The sequence below is a fragment of the Accipiter gentilis genome, chromosome 25 (assembly GCF_929443795.1).
Source record: "Accipiter gentilis chromosome 25, bAccGen1.1, whole genome shotgun sequence".
NCBI classification, from domain to species: Eukaryota; Metazoa; Chordata; class Aves; order Accipitriformes; family Accipitridae; genus Astur; species Astur gentilis.
This window is the reverse complement of record NC_064904.1, coordinates 3,337,638-3,354,775: the sequence shown is the minus strand read 5'-3', so window position 1 is coordinate 3,354,775 and position 17,138 is coordinate 3,337,638. Positions and strand designations below refer to the sequence as shown.

Genomic DNA, 17,138 nt, shown 5'->3' with positions numbered 1-17,138 from the left:
GCACCCCAGGGGACAGGGAGCCAGCAGCTGTGGACCCCACCACTGCCAGCCAGGGAGCATGGCTGGCCAGGGCAGCCAGGGGCATCCCCCAGCCCAGACTATCAGGTACCTCCCTGGGGACGGGGACAGGCTGAGGCTGGGCTGGGACATCAGCCCATAGGTCAGGCCCCAGCTCGTCGGAGCCTGTGGCTGAGCAGGGCAGAGCTGCGGGGAGCTGGAGCCCGACACTTGTACGGTGTCACGCAGGGACCAAGACAGCGAGTAGTTTCTATTTGGTATGAGAACAATATAATTGATTTTATCCATAGAGAAGAGATACTATTTCGGTCTTATGTCGTGGGGGAGAACTCTTGACACCTGGTGAGACGAGTTAGTGTTCACGGTACCTTTCTTTGGACTTTGAGTCCTGTGTGTTAACAGCTAGGCAGCCCAGGGGGGGCACATGCCTCTTAGCCTTTAAATATTGCTGCCTGAATATCAAGAGGTGGAATTGACAAAGCCTGTTCCAGATTGAGATGGAGTCTGGATTGCACTCACTTTGGGAATACAGGATTAAGTCACCCAGTATCACCACATATGCTAGGCTTTTGCTGTGGGGTTTGCCTTCAGTCCCATGCAGATTTACCAGACCATGTCTTCCTAGTTACAGAGGAGCTGTAGTGTGCTGATACCGAAGAGACTCAGAGTAAAATGCACATCTATACAATGACAGGGAATCAAACTGAAAATTGTGATCAGAAATATATGTTTAAAAAAAAATAAATATTGAGTACTTGGATTTACTTTGGTATTTTTGTCACTTCCCTCACTCCTATCTGCCTATTGGATTTAGGGCACATCTGTTACTTGAACAGCAAGAAAGACAATTTCAGCCCTTTGAAGTATTCCAAGTTATTGCCTTCTCTGAATGGGTGGCATTTCAGAAGATAAATTACTATAGATTAATAGTTATTCATTAAATAAGAATGCTTTTTGAATTCATAAAAAATATTGAAAAAATCTTGTGCACTGTGCATGTAACTCCTCTTGAGAAGGAAGAAGGGATCAGGAGAGGATTACGTGTGAAACAGCTATGGGTACTTTCATGACCTATTACTTTTGATGATACCTCAACTATAAAAATACCTGATACTACTAGTTTAAAATGTCTTAAATATGGAAGGTTTGCCAACAGAGTGGTTAGCACTCTGGAAATTGTTTCTTTCCCTACTCCGAGATAACTTGAGGATGCAGCTCTTCAGGTCATGCTGCAAAGCCTATCTGGTCTCACAGATGGGAAACTATTGTAAAATTTCATGGTCTGTGTGAACTGGGAGAGTCTTGCCAGTGATAGTGTCCTTGTTTGAGTTTTGTGTCAGTCTTCATCTAGCAGGATACTTCTGTATAGGTGGACTGGTGGTGGTGGTATAAGGCATCCTTTGCTCATCGCATGACCTGAAATTGCATATTTAAATGCTGCTAACTGCAGGGCTGTTCTCCTCTTCCCGCTCCCTTGCTGTCCTCCATCGCTGTATGCAAAATACTGCGTATTAAGAGGTAGCATTGGGATAGTTGGATATTTATAAATGAATGATGTCAGTCAAGCTTTAAAGAAAAAAAGAATTTGTTCTGGGTAAGGAGGGAGCCTGAGAAGCTCAAAGCTACCTAAGGCAACAGGAGGCTCCTTCAGTTCAGGGGTTAGTGCTTGGCCCTAATAGACTTGCTAAACTGTGTGAACTCAAATGTGATTAAAGTGTTGTAATTAGCTCGCTGACATTCACACACTCAAGGGGAAGGCAAGCAGCATTCCTTGGCAGAAGTAACATGCCGGGGTAGCTGACAGTGTGTCATGGCCTATTTAAACAGGCAACCTGTCTGTTATGCTGATTTATGGTCTTCTGGGTAAACAAACAAATGATCTCTGCTTTCACACCACCTGCACAGCAACTGGTACAGAAGCCCTTTCAAAGGGTTTGGTCCTAAACACTTCCTTTCTCTATATCCCTGTTTCTTGAGGTATGGACAGGTGCTGAGGAACCCTGGCTTTCTGCCTACATGAAATACAACCAGTCCAGTCTGGAGCTTACTCATGCTGTAATGTCACAGTCAGCTCAGCCTGCCATGTAGCAGCTCTACTGTTAAAAAAGGCTGTCCTGTACTGATCTCTTTAGATATACTTGGCCTCTGTTCTTGCCCATGCACCTCTTCTCCCACTCCTTTCCCTTTTCTGGGGCAATGTGATGAATAACTTGAGAACTGGGGAGCAGATTAGCTGAAACTAGCCCAAGGAAAAAAATGTGGTAGAGGAACATTTGTGACAATGAAGTCAGTTGGAAATAGAGGCAAAAAATGAGTGCAGAAAAGTGCAAAATGGAAGAGGAAGAAAAGAAAAACTGTGATAAATGAGCCAACAGAGGGAAGAGATGAATGAGGAGAAAAGTGTATCATGAAATCTAGGGATAGTAGAGGTGTTAAATGGATGTATTTAAAACTCAGTGCTAAAAGCACAAGAGAATAGGAGGTTATAGAGAAGATCAGGAGAAAAATCATAGATAGGAACACATGAGAAGTGGGGCAATGGTAAAATAGAATGGTTAACCTTGCTTTACACAGGGACTGTATAGAAAAAGGTGAAATAAAAAGATCACAGGGACAATTCATAGATCATAAGTCAGAGGGAAAAGAGAAGTGGTTAAAGAAATAGAATAAGAAAAGTCAAAACAACCTTGTATTGTTAGGTGGGAATTCTGTGTTGACCAAGGTCAAAGCAAGAGAGGATGTAAGAGGCAGCACTTTGCCTTTCTTGTTGAGCCTGGCAATAAGTTTGCTGAAATAACCAAGGCTAAAGGCCGGTGACAATGTTTAGGAGGAGGAGCAAATATCAGAGTGAGAGAGAAGGGGCAGATCTGGCAGTGGCATGATAACAGCAACATGAAGTGAGGTTGGAACAGAATGAGAAAAAGGCAAAGAGCTGGAAATGGAAAGAGGCAGAAAAAGAAAAGCTTGTTTCCTTTGCATTGGTTCTATGGAAATTAATCTTAACTGGGAACATTTGGGAAGGAGAGGTTTACTTTGAAAGGCAGCCATTTTAGCTGCTGTTCCAGAGTGAGGTCTGAATTTCTTTATGACAGGCAATAGATTGCATGAGATCTACAAGCAACTAGAGAATACGTACCAAAGGGCATCTCAAAAGTGAACTTAGACCGATTCAGCTAAATGTGCCAGATGCTGATGAGAGATTTATTTCTGTGCTTTGGAGGCTGATGTATTTAGCTCTGTCTTCCTTTGGACTGTGAAGCTGCAATGAAAGGCAAATGTGTATGTCCCCATGATACAATATGGTGCACTTTTACAAATTCCCAAGCAAACTTGCAGCAGGCTGATATGTCTGCCTGGTTTGATTCAGTGCTGTGTGAGTCCTAGGACAGTGACCTGGAAGCAGTATAGCTACCTCAGCTTCTGTTCTGGATTTAGTTCATTCAAGCACTAGCTGGGAGTCTCTACCACACTATACTTGTAGACATGTGACCCTGTCCAATGTGGCAACTGGGAAGTCCTAGCCGATCACAAACGTGTTTCATGCTGTTGCCATAGCTATCCTATTTGTTCATTTCAAGTGGGATATATATATCCTATTTTTATTTTAGTGCATCGCGTCTGGCTGAGATGGAGTTAATACTCCCCATAGCAGCCCTCATAGCGCTGTGCTCTGCATCAGTAGCTAGAAAGGTGTTGATAACACACCAGTGTTTTGGCTACTGCTGAGCAGTGCTGGCACAGCATCAAGGCTGGCTCTCCAACATTTTTGCCCCCCCGCCCCCAATGGCAGGCTGGGGCAGGGCAAGATCTTGGGAGGGGACATAACCAGGACAGCTGACCTAAACTAACCAAACAGATATTCCATACCATATGACGTCAGCTCAGATATAAAAGCTAAGTGAAGGGAGACGGAGGGGGGGGCATTTTTTGTCTTCCGGAGCAACCACTACGTGTACTGAAGCCCTGCTTCCCAGGAAGTGGCCAGACATCGCCTGCTGATGGGAAGTAGAGAATAACATAATTTGTTTTTCTTTGCTTTCACATGCAACCTTTGCTTTCACTTTATTAAACTGTCCTTATCTTGACCCACGAGCCTTTTGTTATATTTTGTCCCCCCAGTCCAGCTGAAAAGGGGGAGTGATAGAGCAGATTTGGTGGGCACCTGGCATCCAGCCAGGGTCAACCCACCACATTTAGTTAGCATAAAATACAAATAACTTAATCAATTATTAGTTGTCTGGGAATTAAAATCCCTGGCTGACTAGCTTTAGTTGACTTCGTGAACATTATTTGTACTTATCACCCTTCTTGCTGCTTCTAACATCAGCTGTTCCCATTGGGGAATTTTTCCTTTGGCAGTTTTTGCTACAAGAATGATATTTATGGATCTCTTTGTGGTGTTGGTCCTCTACTTCTCAATTGCTCTGTATCTTTTATCATTTGTCTATGCATTGTATCTTTCTTCCACCTTTAGTTCAGTCTTATATTCAGCTCTTGTGTACAGAGGGTGCTACTATACTTTGAGCAGGTATTAAAAAGTTTAAATCTAAGCTGTTACAATGGTCCTAGAAATTTCCCTTTGGAGCCTATACTGACTTGCATAGCATATGGTAAGGCATGGATAAGGCTGATTTCTTGTCTCTTTCTTTGCAGCATGCTATTGATGCTGATAATGCTGGAGTCAGTCCCATAGGAAATTCCTCTAACAACAGCAGTCATTGGGACCTTGGAAGTGCCTTTTTCTTTGCTGGAACAGTCATCACAACTATAGGTATGTTTATGTCTATCTTTTAAAATACATGGTCACACTGAGACCTCGATAATGAAATAAATTTAAGTAAGGCAGATGACAAAGAAATAAAGTGGCTGAACTGTATTTTTCTCAATTATCACAAGGCATGCCTCTGGTATGTGTCAAGGGCATTGAGTCTCCAGGTTAGTATCAGAAGCTGTGTACATAATTGGGGTAGAATAGCAATGCTGAACTGAAAACAAGTAGCACTGATGTAGCTAAGGCTTTATAACCCTGTTCTTCATGTAGATGCAGGTGGTTTTAATTGTCACTAAAAAGATCAAGAACCAGTACCTGATGAAATAACTATCGTATGGTTGTTGGGAATTTGGATTTTAATATTATAGATTAATTTACCCATAAGGGTAACTTTCTTCCTAAGTACATCAATTAATTTTGGCTTATGCTCTGAAGTTTGATATAATTAATTCTTCTTATACTCTGCTCCTTGTAACTGGAAATGTGTTCACATAAGTACCACATCCTTTTAAAAATCCTTCCTCGCTTTCATAGTAATAATTGCAAGGGATTCCATGAATTGTACATTGTGTAAAAAAAGCTCCACGATTTTTTTTTCCATTCTAGAATTCCTGACCTTGAAATATTGACATATTTCTCTGTATTAGATGAAGGGTGTACTGAACTGCTCCATTTACTTTTCTTGAACCGCTAATTTTATTAAGTTCATTATTCAGGCCCTTGTCATCTGTGTCTCCTATACATTGTATCCAAAGTACTTTGTCCCTTGATCTCTGAATGCTGGCCTTAGATATGCTAAGGTTTTTGTCCTCTCCTCTGTGAGCCAGTTGCTCTCTTGAAGATTCTCCAGGCAGTTTGGATTTCAGAAGCTGCCCTGAAGGGAAAAAAATGATAAACTGGTAACACTGATGATAAGGTTAAACTGCTGATAGTTATACAGTGGTTTGATAATTTAAGCTTGATTTCAGTGCTGTCATAGTTAGAGGTCAAGAGATCTCATTATTTGGAAACCACTGGCAAATTACTGCTTTTTATTTGCATTGGCTTTGGGTATTCTGATTTAAATACGGGATAAAGTGCTTTTCTGCATTATGGCTGTGATACACACACTGGTGACTGTATAGACAAATAATCTGACAATCATGTAATCATTAAAGTGTGAGAATCTGACTGAATTCTGCAAGTTCTTTATGCAGCTAATACAACAAAAAAATCCTATGGCAGTTACAAGGCTCACTGTGGTGATCACCTCAAACGGTGGAGTCTGTGCCTTTGGCTCTGCCTTTTCTGTGTTGTCAGAGTGAGGGTGAAAGAGCCATTGTATGGAGTGTACTCCTCTCTGTGTTCCTCTATATACTAAGCTACATTACCATGTATTTTTAATGGTAGCATAAAACCAGGGGGTGGAGAGAAAGAAAACATTTCTGAATCAAATGTAAGAAAACCCTCCCTTAATATTTGTTTACTCAATAGACCCAAGTGACAAGCTTTTAAATTACTCATTAAAGTAAATGCCACTATGTAGGCATAGTTTATGTATGCATATTCATTGACATCTGCTATTTAAATAACTTATTGAAAAGAGCTTGGATTTTTGCCCATATTTGCTTTAAATTCTTTGTGAATGCGATTTTTATAGGCTGCATAAAGTCTACGTATTTTTTCTGGGCATGAAAATTATTCTATTTTATCCACCAGAGCCATGTTACAGCTCCTCTTAGGCAGACACTCAACAGACTACCTGGTCAACCTCAGTCCACTGGCCTGTGTAGCCTGGATTTTCTGGGACTTCTAGGACAAACCTGGATCACAGATACAGCCATGAAAAGGACTGTGGGTTGGGGGGAGGCAGTGTTGTGCATCAGCATAGTCCTTTCACCATCCCATGACAGAGAGATGTATCCAGTGCCAGTGTCACAGACCTGACAGGATTAGGACCTTGGAGCCCAGCCTTAATTCCCAAGGACCAGGGGGAATTGCTGTAGATGAAGCAGACACTCTCTTAGATCACCATCTCTCTGGATGCTCTGCGTTTCCACTTTATCTCATCAGTGATCTGTGATTGTGTGATCATTTTTAATTTTCAAATAATTATATATAGTCAAAATACACATCTCTATATTTCTGTGAAGATACCGGATCTTGAATTAAAAGGTGCAAATATTTCTGCCACAATTGTTTTTTCTTTTTAACGTTAACATTTTAACAGCAATACCATGGCTACTAGAGTCATAATGCTCTATATAGATTCCTACAGTTAAATTCGCATGGGTGATGTGGAGAAGAGAAGTGCCTGAAAAAACAGTGGTAACTAAATGTAGTTTACTGCATAGAATGGGTGGAGAGCTGTCCTGTGCACTCATCAGCATGTTAGACTTTTAAGAATACCACAGAGGAGTGCTCCAAACAAGATTCCTGCTACCTTCCAGGGTGCAAAGGGCCTATTACTCATGCTTTCCACTTGTCTCTCTCTAGATTGCCTGATCAGCTTCCTATTTACATGTTGGCTATAGAAAAACCAAGGTAAAGAGGATTGCAGTGTTTTGAAATAGTTAACAGAAGACCTACTGATCATGATAGACTTGGGCACCTAAAAGATAGTCCATCTCTCTTTAGGTGTCCTGTGTCCTTTTCTGCCAGTGTCAGAGGTTCCCAGTATCTTGCCTAGAGTTACAAGGCTGGAAATGGAAATCAAATGTGCCCAAACATGCTTGGGCCAAAAAGAGAGTTTTCAATCAGGATATGCAACTGGATAATTATGTCTTGGTCAGAATCTGTCATCTTTTCAACAGCCCTGGGTTATCCGAACAGAGGGTGGAAGGCAGGCATGTACGTGCCTTTATTAAAGGATCAATAATGATTTTAAAACATAAATGGAGTAGGATCTTCAGAGGGAAGGCTTAAAAACTTCCTTGTTAAAACCTATTTAAAAACCTCATGAAATACAAACGTCAGGCTCTTTATTGTCAAATTGAAAGGGGAACTGAATGAAGAGTTCAAGGGCGGATTCTGGTAGTGTGGATACACTTTGGAGGCTGCAGTGTGACTAGTCAGTGTGATGAGTGGCTGTGGAAATTATGAGCTAACCACTGAAAATGAGCCTTGTCAGGTGAATCACACTCCCATCAGGAAGTTATTGGCACAGCCCAAGAGGAGCAGCAGCACACAGGCAGCAGGCCAGGACAGAGTGATTTTTGTGCCATGATAAGTCAAGCCAGATTAAATAATCAAACAACTCTAGATAGGACCTGTATCTATATAAAATATGGGTAACTGAGGCTACAAGAACTAAATCACAGAGGGTAGCTCATCTGGGAAATGAAATCAGGCTGTGGAAAGTCTGCAAATGGGAATTACATCTGGAAGAAAGGTATCCCTGCAGGAACAGTCCATTAATTTTTCTAAAAAGCCATGTATAAATTCTGAGAGTCTGACAAATGTTTTTCTCCTCAGGGTATGGGAATATTGCTCCAAGCACTGTTGGAGGCAAGGTTTTCTGCATCTTGTATGCCATCTTTGGGATTCCACTGTTTGGCTTCTTGCTGGCTGGGATTGGAGACCAACTTGGAACCATCTTTGGGAAGGGTATCGCAAGGGTGGAAAAAGTTTTCAGAGTAAGCTCACTGTCAATTTTTTGCTTGGGTTGTATGAATTGCTTTTAATTCTGTTGCTATTACTTGCAGTCTTTTTTACATGTTGAGCGCCATGAAATATTTACATGTCTAGCTGAGATGATGCTTAATCACATTAGGGGCCTCTGTAGTCAGTGGAGAGAAATAGATTTCTCTAGATGGTGGTTGCAGGCATTATAGATCAGGCTCTGAATTTCCTTCTTGAGGCTATCTCTGGGCAATGTATCTCCTAAGCTAGGCTCCTGACAAGGACTGCCTGTAAAACAGCCTTCAGGTTGCTTTGGACATGTGTGTCCATTCACTGAAAATAGCGAGAAGGTAGTATAACTTCCCGAGGAACAGGGCTGCAGAGTAGGTCCTGATGTATTACTAATAAACCCTAAAAGAGTTGGAAAGCAGGGTTACTGGAGTGGATGTGAATTTGGGAAGAGAGATGGCTGAGTGGTATGCTTTCACTGCAAGAGGACAGATGCATTGGAGTAGATCTACAGCTGCAAAAACTGGCATAATGCCACTGACTGGAATTGTCTTCATGGTATTTACCTGCCCTGCCTACCATGGGTACGTCCTACACTAGATTTCTGTATAGACTTTTTCATATGTAATTTCCCTTCATGTTGCCAGTACCCTCTATTTTTGAGTCTGTATCACCGTAAGCAATTCTTTTGCAAGCAGTGCCGCAGACCTGGCAAATGCTGTTTTGCTAATTTGCCGATGGTTCCCTTCAGGGATTCTCTCTTGGTTCCCTTGGAGGTGGCGTAACTGGAGGTAAGTCTTTCCAGGGATGGAGTGGATGAGAAGCTGCCGAAGCTGGTTAGTTTAATAGGCATCTATTTCTAAAACATTGCCACAAATGAGAGCAAATTACTAGTAACTGTTTTTGAAAAGAAGTAATTGAGTATTAGACCGGAGTATGAGCAATTTCCCTTTTGATTAAATTACTGTGAAGTGTCCCAGACCAGCCATAAGAAGTACCTCTCAGGCTAAACATGGAGAAAGGTGACTAGTGATTATGGGTGAGTAAGCATTTACATGGCTGACTGGAGATCTTATGCCACTTGAAAATGGCCTTTATTTTCATGAAATGAAAATAAAATTATTGAAATGTGGCTCAGTTTGGGCCTACCAAACCAGAAGTAGCTAAGATCACTAGTTTCTTACCTAGCTTCTTATTGTACCTGTTTCACCTCGAAGGAATATCTGGACCTTCCAGTCTGCTTCTGCCCAAGGAAAACTACAGTCTTGTAGTCACGATATAAATTGAGAGTCAGAAAATCTTTGATTAATTGTCATCTGTACTATTGGCTTTCTGGGTGATGAGGTCAAAACCATTAAATTGTCAGCATGAGAAATGAAAAATTGAGAAATCTGTGGTCCCCTTGTTTAGCCAAGATATATGTTTATTCCTTTTATTTTGATTCCCATAAATCCATTATATCTGTTCTTTTGTGACATGGTGGATGGGGTTATACATAATTTTCTTCAATATTCCTAGTAATGAGGTTCAGCTATTTGAAGTATTCCTGATATAGTTTACAGTTGACATGCATCTTAGTAACTTGTCTTAATATCAGTGGTTTCACTTTATAAGATTATTTACATAATATTTGATATATGATACATGATAACTAATATATTATACACGATATATACTTTATATTGTTAGCTAATGGAGAATATAATAATAATAATTTTAGTAATTATGTAAATTATTATCACATTGTGTTTACATTGCTAGACTGCACAAATGTTTGGACCTAATCAGAGAATCCACAAATGCACTAACAGTTCTTGATTTAATCCTGAGGAATAAACAAAATTAGTTCAATGTGTAACTCTTGTTTTTTACTTTGTAACTGTCTCCATAATGAACTCAAATTCAGCATGTTTGTGGGTGTAAAGCAACATGCTATAACCTTTAAAGGGAGGACATAAAAATTAGGAGAATAGTTATGAGGAAACTAAAAGGAACAAATGTAGGCTAAAAAGACACTGACAGAGGTAATAAAATGTTGGCTGGTGTGCCTCACAAATCTTTTGGAGTTAGCTGAGGGGTCACTGAGTGTGTATCAATGATCTAGCGATGTAACGAATTGAATTTCTGGAAAGCTTGACAAGTTTTCTCATCAAAGGCTATAAGGAAATAACACATCAGTACATGCTTAAAGGGTAAATGGAGATGAGTGACAGATGGTAGCATTATCAGTGTGATTTTACTGGAGTCCTTCTGGGATCTTACTGTTTTAACAGAGATGGCCTGGAATGGTCCAGACAACAAGATAAGTATGCAGGTGACAAAGTCTGCAAATTACATCTCTAGATGTTTCAGGATGGCTAAAACAGAAGCTGCAAAAGGGTGATAAGATGACAAATGGAATCCAGTGTTGGCAATACAAAATAATGGATATTTCTTGAGTTTGAGGAAAGAAATCCTAGTATATTCATATAGGCATGGTACCAAATTCCACTTTTCCAAAAGGGACTTGGGATTACCATGGAGGGTTCTCGGAAAATAATATACTGAAACTTAGCAGCAGTTAAAAAGGGAAAAAAGAGTGTCAGGAAAGGGGTTGAAAACCAAAAGACCATTTTACCACTGCACAAATCCACGGTGCACTTGCACCATGAATATCACATGCAGTTTTAATCATCGCATTTTGAAAAACAATTAACAGAAATGAAAAGCAGTGCTAGGTCTTCCCCCACAGGCCTTATAGCTGAGCCTCTAAGATGGCATTTACTAGCTACTGGTATTATTTGCCTTCTAGTGGGTCCTCAAGGGCAATTTCGGACAGTCCAGCTTGTGTCCTTGGGCAAGGGAATGGGAAGAAAGTTTGCATATGTCCTGGACATCATAATGTATCAAGTTTTCATGTGCATATGCCTCAACACTGCTTCTGCCTCTGCTTATCCTATTAACCCTTAGGGATGTTACATGGTTGATGTCAGGGCAGCCCAGAGCTCCTGAAATCCTTGCAACTTTGTCATCATCTGTGCAGGTGGATGGGACTTGAAGGCAACTTGATCGTGCATTGTGGTCAGGATCATTTCTGAAGCTAGGCAAGAGGCAATATGCATACACTGGCAGGCGAGAAGGAGAGGAAAGTTTCTCTGTTGGCACAGCAGTGTTTTCACCCAGTGCATTTCCTTAACAGGTCTCTTGCTCCACTCAACAGTGTAACTGTGAGCGTGAGCCCACACCACGCATGGGAGAGCTTGCCCCTGGCATCCCCTGGCATAGTTGGAAAGATGAAAGGAGGATTCCTCCCCCAGGAGTTGTGCTAGTGCACTTTCGCTGCCTCTGACATGACCTGTGTGGAGCCTCACGAAACCTACATTAATTAGCAGCACAAATTAGAGCCTAAGAATGCCACATTTGGTTATTGCAGTGATCAGCCCATGCACTCTGTTGGAATTTTAAGAACAATTTGAACTCCATAAAGAGGGAAAGAGATCTGCTCTTATCAAATACACACTATACCTCCAGTATCAAACGAATATTTCAGCAGAAGGATCTGGACACATGCCACTGCTCATCTTGTAATCCAAAATGTTGCTGCTGTTTTGGTGTGTAGATAACGAGGAAAACTACTATTCATTTGTGACTAGGTAGGGCTGGAAGTGTTTCATTGCAAAATAACACTTCTAAAACAGAAACTTTTCATGTACCATTTTAGGAACAGAAAGCACTGGCAGAGTGATGCTGCCTGGGATACAAGGAGGTATCCCAAACACCACGCTTTGGCAGGTCTATGCCATCTGTCCTGCTGTAGAAATCGTGTTTGGTACAAGTAAATAAACATCAACTAGGTCAGAGACATAAACCAAAGCATCCCTCACGCAAGCCCTACCTACTCAGCTACTGATTTTTCCTATATGTCTCATCTTCAATAATCTGAGGCGGAACCTGGCTACTAGTCTGTTCTCACATGCATACAAGTGTGATTCCCCAGAAAATGGATATGTAGAGTGCCATCAGATTCACTAGCACTGGTTACAAGCATTCAATATCTGGATTCAGTGATGAATCTGTCCTCCCGGCCCATCTGAGAAAATCACATACAAACTCAAAATCTACTTAAAAATTTGTCAAGTTGTAATTATTTTCAGCTGGCAAAGCTTTCCAGACACTACAGAAATTAAATATTCACTCCAAGGTGGCACAAAACCATAAAAGAACTATTGCTCTCTTACATATTTGAGGGATCTTATGAACGACCTGAGACTGTTTCTATAATAAACAGCAGAACAAACCCCATTCTTTTGGCTTGCTCTGTACACACAGAGGCTGGAAGCATCTAAAGATAGAAAGTAAAGCACTCCATAGGCAGAGTGCACAGTTACAGAATGCAGCAGCTGTCATTATCATGAGTTAAATATAGGCTAAATTCAGATAGTCTTTATTCAAATCTTGTAACGAGTGTTTAGATTCTCACTGGAAATAGATGGGACAAGCATAACCTGACAGATCTTCCCGCATCTTGCAGTTCAGTACAGATACAGGCATTCAGCCTGGGCACAACGTGCTTCTGAGAGTGCTCCAGGATTTTCTGGCTTTTGAGGTGAAGCCACTGTGAGCAGTTCCTGGTCTTGGTTACTGCTTTCCCTCCTCTGGCTTACAGCACGAGGCTGAGGACAGGTCTGGCAACACAGCTGGTAGAGCGTGAATTGCAATACAGGGATGTGAGCAAGCAGCCAGACATGGATGGTGGCAAGGCTGCACCCCTGAAGCTCATGTCTCAAGAAAATGCACTACTTTGTGCAGACATGCAATGCCTCTGTAGACAACTCACACTTCACTGAACCAGGGACTTGTCAGAACAGACACATCTACTCCCTGTCTTTCAGGTTTTCAGCTTATAGAACCTGTTTGCCCGTTGATCTTGTGGGAAATGGTGTGCACTAGATTTAAGAGACGTGCAAGTGTTATGAAAATGATGTACACCTTTTTTCTTCTTCTCTTTTCCCTGAAAGACAGCAGTAGACATTACCTTAACCTTGAAACAGTCTGAGGAAAAGTAGTTCTTAGTTGGATGACGGGGCTGGAGCTGGGGCAGGAGTAAGAGCTGGTGGAAAACTTTCTTTTAGCAACTACCAAAGCTCTACTTTTCCTCAACTTTGTTGTATGTCTTTCTGAATACATGAGATCTACCCTAGCTACTCTTTATCTTAGAGAGTCAACTTCTTTTTAGAGATTTTTGTTTTCTCTGATATCTTTTGTTACTGTACAAGTGACAGAAATTGTCTTTACAAATTCCTTATCCAAAAATGAATGGAAAATAGCTCATGGGAAAGAAATGTTGTACAGGAAAGTAACTGTGCAGAGGAGGAACACTTAAAAATACAGTCTTTTTTCTTTGTCTCCCCTCTGTCTTTCCATTTGTTCCATTATCTGTCCCCTTGCTCTTTCTCATCCTCTTCTTTCTCTTTGCTTACGTCAAACCTGTAGCGTTATACCTGACACCAGTGCAGGACTGGTGAGTGAGTTCTCAGCAAAGTTTGCTGTTCAAAAAGCTGTTCGAGGTTTCCTTGAAGAACTACCTTTACCTCTTCTTCACGAGGGTAATGCCATACCCAGGGACCCCATCTGCTTCCTGCCAGGCAGTCCCCACCCTGTGCTTTGTCTTCCAGCCCCATAGCAGCATCAATTCTTCTCATTTTTGGCAGCTCAATCAAACTTTCAGATGAGACCATTCCCAAAGCCAGAAATTCAAAACCAGATCACTGCTTAGGCAAACCAGTGAAATCATTCTGGATTTGCACTGTTGTTACTAAATTCAAATTTTGGCACATGGTTAATAGATAAATGTATTATAACCTAAAAGTGGTACGTTCGCTAGTAAGAGCCTATTTGTAGCCTATGTGACATCGATGTTTTTGAACAGATTAAATTAATGGAAGACTGATGGAAACACTTCCTCTCCAATTCCTGACAGCTAATTAAAATATACCAAAAATCAGCACGATCTCTTTTATTTTGTTTTATTGCATTTTGTTACTAGCCAGCATCAGTGTGTTATTACACCCACTGACAATATCAACATCCTATCTTTTCTTTTTTAATATGCTGTTATTCACTGTCATTTTCTGTAAGGAAAAAATGCTACAATTTTTTTAAAACACTCACTCAAGAACTTCCACAGTGGAACAGTCCAGTGCAATGATCAATCTGCCATCTGCTGGCATTCTGTCTCCAGACAGAGCTGTCAGGATGGGGTGTGAAATTCAACCTACTGGTGCATGTACACAGTATTATTCCAAAATGATATGAGATTTATGAGCTGAAATTTCAGCGTTCAGAGCTTAGGCTAACAATTTCCTGGGACATTTCCACCAAAACAAAATGGCTGAGAAATATAAAAAGTCAGTCACCAGAAAGGAATCCTACATTTCCATAATCTAGTAAGAATTTCTTATTTTTGCAGTAAAACCAGTAGATCTAATTACATTCTGTTATTGGTTATTAGCACTTTGATACCATAGAAACCAGCCAGGAACAGGGCATCAGTGTCCTAAGACTGGAAACGCTGATTTGTTAACAGCGTTTTTAAATGGACAGGAAAACATATAGGCAGAGAAAAGGATGTGATAGTATCAGATGGCAGGCTGGTTGTGAGGCAGAAAGTTCTAGAGGGAAGAAGCCAGATGGAAATTAAAGACAAAGTAAGGCTGAGAGGTTGAAAGCAGTGGCTAGGGATGATAGAGATTAAGTGAAGCTGATGTGAAGATACTGCTAGGAGAATGGGAAAGTAGGAGCAAACAGCCACTCACTACATGGCAGAGGAAATTTTCCCTCATAATTCACAGAATTCCCCTTCACTCGCAGAAGTAATGTTTCATAGGAACTTGGTAAGTTACCCGCAGGAAAACCTTGAGGAAGAAATGCAAATGCTTTCCTCATATACAAGATCACCTTGTTATGGAAAGACCAAAGGTGATGTAGCCTCGGAGAGAAAAATTGTGCAGACCACAGAGTATGCTGACTTGAAACATTTTTCATTTGATTCCTGTGAATCTGTGCCTCTCTCACTAGTTGGGAATTCGGTTCTTTGAAGCTGCTTCTGTTTTGCTCCCCACACAGCAGAATAACTTGCTCAGGAAAAAATAATCTGTGTGGTGAGAGCTTGTACAGATAAAAAGAAGTGGTTTAGAGCACTGATTTACAAACCCAGAACAAATCAATGTAAGCAATCTCAGCTCACTATCTGTTCTTTTGCCTGTAACAACTTGAAGGTCCATCTGAGAGTCACAGTTCCCTGAGCAACATTAAAAAAGGGGTGCTTGCAGGTCAACAAAGGATTAGTTTATGTATGTGTATGTAGATACTTCGGTGATATTTATTTCAAGTAGTTATGCACCTGAAATCTAAGCATCCTGAAATTTAGAGGTGATTTAGAACAAAACCTAGACCCAGATCCGAATTTTGCAGTTAGGTATCACTAAGTTATCTTAGTGAACTATCTAGATATACAACATAAAAAATCTAGATATTTTCTAGTGCTTGCCAGCAATACATCCACAGAGACTTACTAATCTGGTGAGTATTCTAATTTCATTTTCAGCTCCTCTGTTTTAAATCTGGAGACATGCTTTTTGTAAATTAGCTGATGATAAAAGTGAAAATAAGGAATGAAGGTACTGTAAGAATCCATAACTTGCAGTATTTGCATAGAAACTACACAGAGCATGGCAGAAAGAGAACCTTGGAAGAGCAGTATACAGCAGTTAGCATACTGAACATGGACACACCGTGCTCTACCTCTGTTTATTTCTGCTTGTCTTCCTCATCAAACTTTATTTAGACCAAAAATAACTGACTAAAACCAGTCAGAGCTGTGATGTTAGACTCTTCTGAATCATTTGTCTGTAGCAACTTAAGGCTGATGTGCTGTCCTCAGGAACATAAGGCCTCAGGACTATGACTTTTTAAGCATATGGAAATTCAAACAGTGTATCTCCCACCATACTGGAGTGGATTATGAACCACTTCTGACAAGTGCACTCCTCACTCTATCCTCTTGAAAAGGAGTTTCTCTCTGCAGAAAACAAGAGGGAGTAGTGAGGAAGCGTGTGTCAGTCCTTCTCTCAAAAAATATTGTCTGACACCTTTTTAAGTGAAAATACATGAGCACTCCTGAAATCCAGGACTTCATTGTCAAGACAGGTGCTCCAGTTTGGAAAACTCTGGGTGCATTCTCCTCTAGTTCATCGGTAACTTATCTGTTACAAAGAGGACTGTTAGCGTCTCTGTACACTACAAATGTATTCTTCTCTCTGCTCCTTCCTGCCTGGACTCCTTCAATGCCCTTCTAAACAAGAGTTGTTCTAATTGCTTTTCTTGGATGTAAAGCAGCCCAGACCCAGGGCCATCTGGACGTTTTACTGTAGTATGGCTAGCAGAAGAGTGACCGTAGATGCTTATGAAGTTGAACTGGAGGATGAAAGACAGGAGTGGTAACTTTACAATGCCTGCCTCTGAAATACCTTTCTCCTTGAGATGCTGCAGGCCACATCTTCTTTCATTTTTATAACTGGTGCTTTAATTGTGGTGATGGAAATATAGCAGGAAGTTTTATTTTTGCTTTTGATCGTCACCTGCTTTAGTAGTCCTCGCACTCCAGTGCTCAATAGAAGATACAGGCAAATGATAATCCTATGGGTGAACTAAACAACTAATGGTGCAGGCTGTGACTTCATTACATGCAGTGACTCTTCAT

General features: G+C 40.9%; 1 protein-coding gene across 1 annotated transcript in view; it reads left to right on the top strand.

Annotated features, from left to right (window-relative positions):
* Positions 1-17,138, top strand: part of KCNK10 (potassium two pore domain channel subfamily K member 10) — a 65,896-nt gene that overhangs the window by 30,956 nt on the left and 17,802 nt on the right. The window contains exons 3-4 of the mRNA XM_049828507.1: positions 4,672-4,789; positions 8,243-8,403. Coding sequence (XP_049684464.1) covers positions 4,672-4,789; positions 8,243-8,403 — 279 coding nt within the window. The remainder of the gene's footprint in view (positions 1-4,671; positions 4,790-8,242; positions 8,404-17,138) is intronic.